We start from the raw sequence: 9,766 nt of genomic DNA, 5'->3' as shown, positions 1-9,766 counted from the left end.
CGCCACCACAGCACGCCCACTTATATTACTATAGCATTAATCAAAGAATCAGCCAAACAGGCAGAAGGAAAATGACCCAACATGCAACCAGAGCTGCCACAATGGTCCAGTCAAAGTCCAGTCCTAAATACAATTGAGAATCTGCGGCCAGGCTGTTCATAAGTGCAATCAACCCAATCTGACTCAGCTAAATCCTTTTTGCAAAGAAAAATAAAATAAATCCCAAAAGTTCAAAGCAGGTTGAACAATCACAAAAAGCTTCAGCATAAGATTGTTTAAGATCTTATGCTGATCTTTGGCTTTTCTTTAAAAAAACACGTGTCCATTTTCTCTTACGTCACATTCAGGCATTACTTAGGATTGATCTCTCACATAAAATCCCACTGAATTGATAAATTGTGAAAAAATTCAAGATCTTTTTTTTTACTCAAAACGTCTGCACCCATTCCTCAGATGACGCTGCAGAAAAGAAATTGTGTGTTTGCTGCAGAGTGCGGTTAAAGGAACCGCAGCACAAAGATCAAGGACATCAGAGCCGAAACAAAGGTCTGATTATGGTTGTAAAATGTTTATAAACAAAGTGAGATTCATTTCAGAGCAGTGGTCTTTGGAAATTCAGTGAGTGTTTATAGAGAAACAATCATCCTAGCAACAGTAAAATAATGGTTGAGACTCAATCTTCATAAAGTGAAACATGAAATCCAGTGTCAGTGGAAGTGGTTTAAGAAAAATGCTCTTCAGAAACACAGAACACATTGATAGTGGAGTTTACATACCTGAATATTGGTCTGACTTTCAATAAGTCTTGGAAATTCTGCCATCCTTACAGAGTTTTCACAAAATAAAATCTGTTTCAGAATCTTCCATAAGACCCACTATTGGCAGCAAGAAGTTTCTAGATGAACTTAAAGACACTTTGAGAAGAAGAAGTGTTCTTCTTCTTCGAACTTTATTAAACCAGGATAAAACTCCTTCAGATTAAAGGTCATTTTTACAAGAGTATCCTGACAGCCATACAGTTCAAAGAGTTAGTTAGAAAAACACAGCAACACAATATCATTAACATCATTGTTGTTGTTCATCTTTCATATTTCATCATCAAACAGAAGGTTTTTTTCAGTGAAGTATCTGGACGTCACAAAATTTACATATTTAGGACAGAAATGTCCAGGCAGAGAAAGAAAGAGAAAAAGGGATTTTAGTTGGTCTTAGACCAAAGCTTTCAGTGTAAGAAAAAAGATTTTAACATTAAACCTAAACGTAACAGGTTGCCAATGCAGAGGAGCTGATACCGGTCCAGTATGTTCTGGTGATCCGGAGAATTTTAAACTCTAAATTTCTTTAGCAGTGCTGATGTTTCTGGAACTGCTTGAGTTTGAAATTGTCATTAATTTGCAGCATTTATAAGACTAAATAATGGCATTTTGACAAACCCCTTCATATGGAGTGTACATAAGAAGTAGCAGAGTCTAAGTAAATTGATGTAGATGACAAAATTAAAAAGACAATAATTTCGTAGAGGTCACAGGAAGATGCATATAATCCCTTGATTTTTTTGCTTATTTTAAATGGTTGGTTTTTAGTTTCTACTCTAATTAAAATTGTAAATTAGTTTTCTCCTGAAACATAAACGTCCCATTAAAAAAATAAATTTTATTTGCCTCACGTGAATTAAACAACCTTTGTATGCGTCTAAAATGTAGATCCTAAAATAGATTTTAGAATTGTTTATTCATTTAGCATTAAGAAATGCAGAATATATTGCACTAAAGCACCGTTCATGTCACCTGCATGTGCCACACTTTGCATAGAATGCCTTTTCATGCTGCCTCAAAATTTGACTAACATATTCAGACGGTGCTGCATGTGAGAACTCAACTGTCTGCAACAGTCACCTCTGACTCGTTGCGGACTCGTTATCTGGCCACACCGTTTAGTGAGTATTACTGCGGCAGCAAGCTGCTGTTTTGTTCGGCTTTTCTACTAAAGTCAACTCTCAATGTTATTGTGGAAACAGCAATCCACATTTCTAGTTTGTCATCCATCATATTGGCGAGTACGTTTATGCTTTTAGTTGTCCTTACTGTTGATCAGTCAGCAAAGAGTAAATTATTCAGATATTAGGCCTGTGGCACAACAAATAAAGAAGCCCGTTTGTTTTGTTTGGTTAACTTGAGAAAATGGACAACCATAAAATTATGGATAGATCAGCAAATAAAATGTTTTTTTATGGATGATAAGCGTCACATAAAGCTGTTCCCGTAAAGTGTTGGAAGAAAGTGTTGCAGTTCGGTGTGTTGGTCACATCACCCCTAAATTTGGGTGGACCTGCTTAAGGCTTAAGTGGCTTAAGTGCTTGGTGAAAGGATTCACACCCACCAAACCTTTTGCAGAATTTGTCACACAGCAAACACAGACATTGCTGTCATTTACTTGGACTTTTTGCAACAGGCCAGCAGAAAGTGGTTCATAATTGTAAGGTGGAAGGAAAATTTATAATTTTCTAATTGGTGTAAAAAATAAAATTGGAAACATGTCCTGTTCACTTGTATCCACCCCCCTTTGTTTAGATACTCCTAAATCAAATCCAGTACCACCACCTACGTTCACTGGTAAGAATCCACCGGTTTGTGATGTAAGTTAAATCTAAATCCAGTTGTGAAGCCCTCAGAGGCCTGGCAGAGGAAATTGGTGAACAAATGGCATCAGGAAGACCAGGAAACTTAGAAAACAGGTCAGGAAAAAGGTAAAAAAGTATAAAAACAGTGTCCCAAGCTTTCAAAAGAGAGCTGTTCAGTTCAACATTCAAAACCGAAAACATACCAAGACTTGAATGTCCATCTAAACTGACAGGCTGAGTAGCCTAGCATTACTTAGATAAGCAGCCAAGAGGTCTATAGTGACTCTGGAGGGGCTGCAGAGATCCACAACTCAAGTGGAAAACTCTGTTTACAAGACAACTATCATCCTTGCACTATACAAATCTGACATTTCTAAAAGAAAGAGAAGAAAGAGAGATCGCCATAAGGTAAAGAAAACAGAGAAAAGATGGAAGAATGTGTTCTTGTCAGATGTGAACAAATCAAAATTTCTGACTTGAGCATGTCAAAAAACTACGTGTCAAAAACCTAACAGCGCCAATCACTCTGAACGCACCATCCACATCACAAAACATGGCGGTGGCAGCATTGTACTGAAGGGATTTCTTTCTTTTGCAGAGACAAGCAAGCTGGTCAGAGGAGATGAGAAGGTGGGTACAGCACAGACTCATCCAGGGAAATGACTAAAGGTTTGAGGGTTATGAATCCTGTACAGGGCAATGTACATCCATCCATCCATTCATTTTCTGTTCACCCTGTGTCCCTAATGGGGTCGGGAGGGTTGCCGGTGCCTATCTCCAGCTACGTTCCGGGCGAGAGGCGGGGTTCACCCTGGACAGGTCGCCAGTCTGTCGCAGGGGCAACGTACAGTTTAGAGCTAAATGCCTCATTTATTTGGTGTAAATGCAAATATTATCATCACAGGATTTGAGCTTTAAAACCTACATGAAAAAGCTGCTGCTCTCTAAAGCACAGTAGGTCATTTGTTTAAAGAGTGAACTCTGTCTTAAAAAGTTTATTTTTTGGGTCGGAGTAAGTCAACACATACCAGAAACAAACCTTTGTCCCAAACTATCAGTGGGTCTTTAGGTGGCCTAGATAGAGCAAGTTAAGAAAGATTGATGAAACTTTGCTGACTGTACAGGAGAAAAATATGTCTCTTCTCCTCATGACCCCGGGTTGACCCCAGGCATCATCCCACCCCCTGCCTGACGCCAGATGTTTCTCCGCAACAGAAACTGGCCAGAGCCCAACATGGAGATAAAGATACATCTCTCTCTCTCTTTCTCTTCCTCTATCTCTTTCTTTCTCTTCCTCTATCTCTTTCTTTCTCACACACGCATTCACATACCCAAACACAAACAGAACTGCAGACGCTCACAACTCAAGCCAAAACCATTGAAAATGGACGGTGAATATATGGAAATGCACACATAGGATGCACTGGGCTGAGAGGGGGATGTTGTGTTTGATACAGCGAACAATGAGGAGCTGAAGAGCAGCCTTGACTGAAAGCACAAACAAACAATGTAGGCCGGTGGTTCAAGGCTGGAAAAACTTTATTCAGGCCACAATCAATCAAAAGCTCATTAACTGCCTGCTCCTTTTATCAGACACACTGAGGTCAGACTAAGATAAAACAAGCATCTTATCAAACATCAATGGTTTGTAAAGCTGTGCTCCACGCCCATTTATATGTCTTTTGTGACAGAAACTTTACAGTATATTGCTGGCATGTTTGTATCACTTTCATAAATTATAGATGCACACAAGAGATTGATCAAAACTTTATGTCTTGAAAAACTGCAGTGAGACTCGCTGTTTAACTTTAGATTTCCTGAGCTGTCTCTGGAGTTCATCATCATTATGATGGCTTCATAAAACCCAAGAGACATTTTGCATTCTGCTTAGCGTTAATGTTGACTAACGGCGGGCCACTAAGACAGTAAATCTATACCTCGTCTATTTGCACAGAGATGCCAAATGACTGGCATGTTCAAGTCGAAGCCTGCAGGTATTTAGGAATGCCTCATACATGCATAGAGACAGCAGCACATGCAGAAATCCTAGATGAGATCCAAACCAGCAGAACCCTCTCACACATTCCACAACGGTTTCCTCACAGGAGTGGAAAGAAACCAAACCCTGGCCTTTAAAAGAAAACAAATGGTGATTCTGCCAAGCCCAGGGATAAAGTAGTGAGGAAACCTCCCTCTTTCCTCCCTCCCCACCTCTTTGCTCCAGTCCAGTCCCGCCTCCAGCCTGCACTATATCAACAGCCTGCCTCCCACTATCAAACTCCACAGAGCCACTCAGTTCACAGCTGCCTAACGGTCCTCTCTCCTCGCGTCGTCTCCTGACCAGCAGATATCCAGCCATCATGTTTTACCAGCAGAGCTTCGGCAGCGGCCCCTCGGTCATCACCAAACAGACCCGCAGCTACACTTCCAGCGCTGCCCCCCACAAGGCCCACAGCGTGTCCGGCCTCAGCTTCAGGAGTGGGCCCCGCATCTCCTCGTCCAGCGCCCGGATGGTCTCCTCTGGGTTTGGCGGCATGGGAGGGGGTTTTGATCTGTCCAAAGGCCTGGACCAGAGCACCGTCCACCTGAACGAGAAGGCCACCATGCAGAACCTGAACGACCGTCTGGCCAACTACCTGGAGAAGGTGCGCTCCCTGGAGGCGGCCAATGCCAAGCTGGAGAAGCAGATCAGAGAGTACTACGAGAAGAAGGGCCCAGCAGCAGTGAAGGACTACAGCAACTACTGGGCCATCATCAACGATCTGAAAGACAAGGTATGGAGTGTTGCGGCTTTTGCAAGTCAAATATTTGCATGGTTGTTAATGATTATGAGGTGGAGCTTTGATAGGATGCAGAACCTGATGTCCTGCAGAAGTTTTAGGAGTCTTAAAGACATGTTTTACATGTTATGGGTCTACAAAAGTTCACTCAGCACATAAGAAGTCAGAGTAGATAAAATATCTTTCTAACTCTGCAGTTTCACTTGTAGATCAAAATCAAAACCAGTCCAAGGCATGTGACTTTTAATGAACAGTTCAAAGAATCCTAAGTATTCATTTGTTTCTTTCTCTCCAGATCAACGCTGCCACCATTGAAAATGCCAACATCCTGCTTCAGATTGATAACTCCAAACTGGCAGCAGATGACTTCAAAACCAAGTAAGACAAAGCTTTCAAATGAGGTCCAACAAGCACTCTTTACTGGTACCAATTGCTCCATGTTGCTGATCTGGATTTCTACGACCTGATTAGATTCGAACACGAGTTGATAATGCGTCAGTCCGTCGAGGCTGACATCGCCAACCTCCGCCGCCTGCTGGACCAGACCACCCTGACCAAGGCCGACCTGGAGATGCAGATCGAAGGCCTGCAGGATGAGCTCGCCTACCTGAAGAAGAACCACGCAGAGGTGGCTTACACGGAACATCTCTTCTACAGCCCTACACGGGGAAGCAGAACAGATCTAATCCATGCCGTCCCTAACTCTTTCAGGAACTCGCAGCAATGCGCTCTCAGCTCACCGGCACAGTCAACGTAGAGGTGGACGCCGCACCTCAGCAAGACCTGAACAAAGTCATGGAGGAGATTCGCGCCCAGTATGAAGCCATCACAGATAAACACCGTCGGGACCAGGAGGCCTGGTTTAATGAGAAGGTGAGGAGAAGTTCCCACAAACAAACAAGTTCATGTAAATGTTTGGAGGCTCGTTCCCTCTGCAGTCTGTATTTAAACTTCACAATCATAGAGACTTACAAATGTGAGTGTGTTTTTTTTCTATCCAGTCGGCAGCCCTGAATAAGGAGGTGGCCATAAGCACAGAAACCATCCAGACGTCCAAGACAGAGATCAGTGACTTGCGGCGCACACTTCAGGGTCTGGAGATCGAGCTACAGTCCCAACTCAGCATGGTGAGCAAAAACCAGCCCCTGAAACCCTCAAACCACTGCCTTATCTAAACAAAACTTCCCAGATCCATGCCTGGTCAGGGCAAAATGAGGGAAGAGACAGAAAGTAATGAAGGGAGGATAAGCTAGAGCGGAGGCTTTCCTGGAGGAATGAATTTAGCAGTGGGGAAGGGAGGAGTTCCTTCGCAGGAAGACATTTCACAGACATCTGTTCAAATTTTGAAAGTTGTTAAAAAAAAAGAACGTTTGAGGAAAGCTGAAGGAATGCTGAAAAAATTGTAATCCTGTGGGTTATCTGTGCCCAGATGGTGTTAGTCACTCGCCACTCCCTGAAACAAACCTCCCTGCTGCAAACACATAAATACATGCAGAATCCCATTTAAACCCAGCTGCTCTTTATCCTCTCATAAAGACAGAGGAGCTGCAAAGCAAACAGCCATGCCTTTGTGTAGGAACCTGCCGCATCCAGGGTGTGGCTGCAGCAGAAGATAACTCAAAACAGCCAGAAAACCCAATGAAAAGACTTTAATACCCCAAGACTTTATCGCAAGAAGAAATAATAACGAATACCTTTCTGTTTTTTTTCTCTTCTTCTGTCCTGTGACAGAAAGGGGCTCTGGAACATACGTTAGCAGAAACAGAGGCCCGCTACAGCTCCATGCTCTGCGGCTACCAGAACACCATCAACATGCTGGAGGCAGAGCTCTCCAACGTGCGTGCTAGCATCGAACAGCAGGGCCAGGAATACAAGATGCTGCTGGACATCAAGACCAGGCTGGAGCAGGAGATCGCCACCTACAGGAAGCTGCTGGATTCGGAAGAGTCCAAGTAAACCAAGGTGAACAAGGTGCGTTGACTTTTTTTTAAAAAAAAATTATTTTTACACCAAATAAAGAAACATGTAATGTGTCCTCAATGGATGTTTTCTTAAACTTCTCTCTCTTCGTGTCATCATTTCAGACCAATTGGCACAGGTAAGAGACACAGACCTGCACAAACACTTTTACGATAGCCTTGAATAAATTCTGTAATAATTATTCTCTTTGTCGCAGGAGGCTCAGTGTCCACAACTACAACTGTGCGTTAGATGGCCCGACTGGCAGGACAAGCTGTTCTCAGACTCACACACACACACACACACACACCCCCACACACACGCCCACACACACTATCCGTTTAGTAAAAGCTGTTACAATGAGATGAAAAACTGTACGAAAGATTCCCAAAAAGAAAACCTTGGTGAAGAAGAAGACTCAATGTACAGTACTGTGTGTGTGTTTGTGTGTGTTCTCATGTAAGACTCGTTTGCCAAATAAAATCTGCTGGTTGAGATAAGAGTTGGTCTATTTTCTTTGACTTCACTTTGACATTGCTTTTCCATGACATAGTTTTGTGTTTATGCAGTCACCATGGCAACAGCTGCACTTTTTGGGAGGTGGGATGTGGAGTTTTTTCTTTTTCTTTTCTTTTTTCTTTTTAGGAAATCTGTCTTACGTAATCAGGCTGCTGTCAGGAAAAGGGTGAACAATAGTCAAGAGTCGGAGTCTGGAAAGTATTAGGATCTGGAGGAAAGGCCATTCAGCTGCTTCAAATTTTAGTAAAAAAGTTACATGGCTTTACATATATTCACTCTCTCCATACTATATCGCATTTAATCAAATTAGAACAAGATATTTCAAAGTGTTGTCTTGGATTTTTATGTGATAGACGGACACAAAGTTGGTCATAATGTCTTGTAAAGCCCCTGTTTCATTGTTTAAGTTAGAAAAAGCTATCCACAACAGCTTAACCCATGTGTGGAAGTAATATTACCAAGATAAATTATCATTTAAATGTCATTAATTGCACTTATTGAAAAGCTGGGGAAAACCTTACCAGCAACATGCAATCACAAACTGTAGAATTTATTTATCCCTTAATTAAAACCTTTCTGATAACATGAAGTATTGTAAAAGATCTCAAGAAGCAGTTTATCATGCATCAATCCGAAGAGCAGATAAGAAACAAAGTCATTGATATCTATCTCTATAATAAAGGTCTATTAGGCCATTTCTTAAGATTTGGGACATCAGCAAACCATAGTTAGAGCCATTATCCACAAAGGGCAAAAACATGGAAAAGTGATGAATCCCAGTCCAAGAATGCATCCATGACTCATCCGGAGGGTCACAAGAAAACCCAGAACCAGATCTGAAGCACTGTCGGCCTCACATGCTTTAGTTGAGGTCAGAGTTCATGTGTTAATAAAAAGAAAAAGACAGGCCTTCATGGAAGAGCTCCAAGGCTAAAGCCACTACTAAACAAAAGCAGAACAAAACCTTGTGTCATATTTGCCAAAAATAAAAAATAAAACATCTTGCGGATCCTCTTTCATACTTTTGGAACAATATTTTGTGGATTGATTAAGGTGGAGATTTTTAGAATGTGTGTCTCATAACCTGTTGAGTAAAACTAATGCAGCATTTCAGAAAAAGAAACATCAAGGTCGCAGTCAAACATGGTAGTGGTGTGATGGTCTGGTCCAGCTTTGCTGCTTTAGGGTCCAGAGGACTTAATGGATCCATCAACTCTGCTAGACAGAATAAAGGCTCTAACACGTCCACCTTACCATCCTACAAAGCAGAGAAAGTCAAAATTTTTCCACATTGATGCAGATTGATAACCAGTTGTCAAAAACTCAATGGCAGTCTTGGTCGACAAGGGGTAACAGGCTTAGGGGTAGTTAGTTTTTTATGTGGGTTAGGTTTATTTGGGAAACTTTTTTGTCAACTGCTTTATAACTTTGTTCTGAATGTTTTCCTCAGATGATCTGATACATTTGTAGGGGTCAAAAACTTTATATACCCGTCTGTAAAATCCCTTAAAATTAGATTACATTTGTAGTTGTAATGTGTTAACCTGTGGACATCTTTAAGGAGTTGAGAACTTTTGCAAGACATTGTAAATGGCTAAAATAAAATAAAAAATGACCACATAGTTTGCCCTGAGGGTTTTAAAAATTTTTTTTAAGAAAGACACACCCAAATGGTTGACTAATCTTGGCCCCAGCAGCTTCTCAGCACCGTAACATAGAGTTTTTGTAACTCCTGTCACCTAGAAACAAGAACACACACACACAGCTGAGGTCAGAAACCTGCAGGATGACACAATGCAAACAGTGACTAACTAAACAAGAAAGTCATTGTGAAAACAGGTGTTATCTTTGCAGGATTCGGACCACTTTTATTAACTTAGATTGATGC

The 9,766-nt window shown here is 41.6% G+C and overlaps 1 protein-coding gene across 2 annotated transcripts; it reads left to right on the top strand.

Annotated features, from left to right (window-relative positions):
- Nucleotides 1-4,885: 4,885 nt before the first annotated feature.
- LOC114145002 (keratin, type I cytoskeletal 13-like) lies at nucleotides 4,886-7,861 on the top strand. Of its 2 annotated transcripts, none has more exons than XM_028018311.1 (8): nucleotides 4,886-5,394; nucleotides 5,696-5,778; nucleotides 5,872-6,028; nucleotides 6,112-6,273; nucleotides 6,402-6,527; nucleotides 7,132-7,362; nucleotides 7,485-7,498; nucleotides 7,577-7,861. In XM_028018311.1, the coding sequence occupies exons 1-6, from the start codon at nucleotides 4,981-4,983 to the stop codon at nucleotides 7,354-7,356; spliced, it is 1,167 nt and encodes a 388-aa protein (XP_027874112.1). In that variant the 5' UTR covers nucleotides 4,886-4,980; the 3' UTR covers nucleotides 7,357-7,362; nucleotides 7,485-7,498; nucleotides 7,577-7,861. The 2 variants fall into 2 exon arrangements, with proteins under 2 accessions (XP_027874112.1, XP_027874111.1); XM_028018310.1 differs by having other exon boundaries at nucleotides 7,132-7,371.
- Nucleotides 7,862-9,766: the final 1,905 nt, after the last annotated feature.

Source organism: Xiphophorus couchianus, chromosome 5 (genome assembly GCF_001444195.1).
Source record: "Xiphophorus couchianus chromosome 5, X_couchianus-1.0, whole genome shotgun sequence".
Classification (NCBI taxonomy): domain Eukaryota; kingdom Metazoa; phylum Chordata; class Actinopteri; order Cyprinodontiformes; family Poeciliidae; genus Xiphophorus; species Xiphophorus couchianus.
This window is presented reverse-complemented; position numbering and strand designations above follow the sequence as displayed.

Excerpts from the sequence above, each read along its gene's own strand:
- LOC114145002 (XM_028018311.1), top strand. The coding sequence starts at position 4,981 with ATGTTTTACCAGCAGAGCTTCGGCAGCGGCCCCTCGGTCATCACCAAA. Across the intron at positions 5,395-5,695 it reads TCAACGATCTGAAAGACAAG|ATCAACGCTGCCACCATTGA; the intron begins GTATGGAGTGTT and ends CTTTCTCTCCAG. Across the intron at positions 6,274-6,401 it reads AGGCCTGGTTTAATGAGAAG|TCGGCAGCCCTGAATAAGGA; the intron begins GTGAGGAGAAGT and ends TTTTCTATCCAG.